The following is a 2,432-nucleotide window of genomic DNA, read 5'->3' on the forward strand; positions in this document are numbered from 1 at the left end:
CCCCCCCCCTCCTGCTCCCTTCTCTCCCACCGATAATGCCGTGTCAGAGCGTACTGCAATTAAAACACGCTTCAAAAAGAGCCGACATGGCAGAGGAGTGGTAGTGGTCAGCCGTCGCCTCGGGGTGTACAGTCAACTCTGCAAACCTAACAGTGGGACAGTCTCGAGCCACGTCCCACTCTCGGTCTCGCAACCGACGTACTGTCCGTCCTGCTGATGGGGTTCCAGAGAAACGTTTGAGGGGGGAATTAAATTTATCCTCCTGGATTTCACTGGCAAAGCTAGCGCGAGGCGCTTCCGGTGTTTAGAATACTTACTGGTGACGGGGTTGAGGGGGTCGCTGACGCCATCCCCGGAGCCGTGCCACGTCCCGTTCGTGTCCTTGTCCTTCCTGCCGCACCCGTTCACGGCGGGCGCGGTGATGGCCGCCACCTCCAGGTTGCCGTTCTTGTGCTCCTGCAGCGGCGTCGAGTTGTTGGGGACGACAGTCGTGTCGTTGGCGGCCGCGTTGCCGTCGGCGGCCCCGCCGTCCCGCGAGGCCCGGCTATACAGCGAGCGCCAGCGCCCCATCGCGGGCTCTGCAACAAGAAATAGGGCACGGTTTTAAATATCCGAAGAGGACACAGGGTTCGGGTTTATGAACACTTAAGGCCATTGGAGCTGGAACCATTATCAGGCCGCCAGGTGCCACCAGGAGGTGACAAGGACAGACGAGTGAGTATCCCAGACCGCGGCTTTCAGGGCAAAGCTATAGGTGGTGCTCACGAACCGACTTTAAACAAGAGTTCACATTTTGAACCATTTTGACCTCTACTTTGACGTTTTTTGTTGAAGTGGGTAACCGCTCTGGGATGAGGTGCCTGCGAAGACGAAACAGCTCAAAGTCACTGCCATGTCATGCGGCTCGCGCACGCGAGGTTGTGGTTAGCCAATCAATGCCGGTGATAAGGCGACCGGAAGTGGATCGGTCTGTGCACAGACATGTCCGCCCTAACGCGCGCAAGCACCAACACCGAGCAACTCCCTGGCCCGAAATAAGTGAGGAAAATAAAAGTGTGTACGTTTTGCGAAAACAGTGGCGCAAACAATGGACGGTTCTGTTCGCGATGACATGCCCGCGCCTAGACTTGGCCGCGTGACAGACCAGTTAAAAATAGACGAAATACATGTAATGATAGGGGGAGGTGACAAACTGGAAATAGTACCTTCCGCAATCTGCTACTCTCTGGATTTTGTGCCTGTTTTCTGCCCACATGTTGCCAAATGAAAATAAACAAATTTCCCAGGTGTTCATATGGTTGGCCCACAAGTTTCCAGACCTATGTATGTATATGCCTGAGAAATTTGCTCATTTTATGTGGCAACATGAGATTAGATGACTGAGAAAGTGACTGTTTCCAGTTTGTCACGACTGCCCACAAAGTTTGCATGTCACATTTCGTCAAGGTTATAGTGCGGCATCTTTGCGACTTCATGTTTTTCTTTCTGGCCGGAACAACCTCGGGACCAACACTACACGGAGGCTGGGAGGTCAGTTCGTCCGCCTATCGCATCCGTGAGCGTTGCCGTTGTGCGTCCGCGAGCCGAACGACAACCGATATCACAACCACGCCGTGATATAGAACCAACAACACACGGAGTGTCACGGGGAGTGATCGTTCGATAGTGCGCACGGTGAACTTTGAACGCACCACCCCGGCGGTACCCTCGAGCCGGTGGTGGCTGATGCCCGCCAGTACCGGCCAGGGTGGAGCATCAGAGCACGGTCACAACGACGATGAAAAAGCACACCGGGCGACGGTCAACCCGCAAGAGAACGGAGACGTTTTTATCGCGGGGGGCAAACACTTTTTTTTTTTTTTTTTGTAGATCGTCATGACTGGTGCCAACTGCGTGAGGCTGATGACCGGGAGGGGCCTGGTCCGACCTGGCCCGACCTGGTCCGACCTGGTCACCAATCCAGTCCGGATAGACATGGCGGGTTTCCCCGATACACCAGGACCGCGATGTCGTGGGACATGCGGGCCTGAATGACTATGGTCGAAGAGCAACTGCCATAAACGTCCACTAAAATGTGTTATCGGATTTCGGACATTTACATGGGACAGTATGAATGATGTACTTATGCATATTACGACGGTTCCCAAATTTTTCACAACATAATGCCCCCATCTTCTCCTCCTCCGCATGGCTGCTTCCCTGTTCCACGAATTTATGTCACAGAAATAACGACTTTCTCCGCCTGATTCAGCAGCAGGATGTTGTTCGCCTCAGCCCCAGCCTCAGCCACCGCGGCCCCGGCCGGCCGCCTGCCGCCGCCCCTGGATGAGATCAGCGCCTCGCTGCGCAAAAGTAAACACCTGGCCGGCAGAGATGGAAAAATCCGTAGGAAGGGTTCGCACCGGCCGGCCCAGAGCCCGCCGCCCCCGCCG

General features: G+C 55.2%; 1 protein-coding gene across 9 annotated transcripts in view; it reads right to left on the reverse strand.

The window, feature by feature from the left end:
- The window catches only part of LOC113207971 (solute carrier organic anion transporter family member 74D), a 58,264-nt gene that overhangs the window by 7,757 nt on the left and 48,075 nt on the right, over positions 1–2,432 (reverse strand). For 2 of the 9 annotated variants that reach the window (XM_052270301.1, XM_026424764.2), the window contains exon 2: positions 318–578. The exons of the other annotated variants lie outside the window; for them this stretch is intronic. In XM_052270301.1, the coding sequence (XP_052126261.1) occupies positions 318–570 (253 nt within the window). In that variant the 5' untranslated portion in view covers positions 571–578. The remainder of the gene's footprint in view (positions 1–317; positions 579–2,432) is intronic. 9 annotated transcript variants of the gene reach the window in all.

This window comes from Frankliniella occidentalis, unplaced genomic scaffold, assembly GCF_000697945.3.
Source record: "Frankliniella occidentalis isolate FOCC.00 unplaced genomic scaffold, Focc_3.1 Scaffold116, whole genome shotgun sequence".
Taxonomy (NCBI): Eukaryota; Metazoa; Arthropoda; class Insecta; order Thysanoptera; family Thripidae; genus Frankliniella; species Frankliniella occidentalis.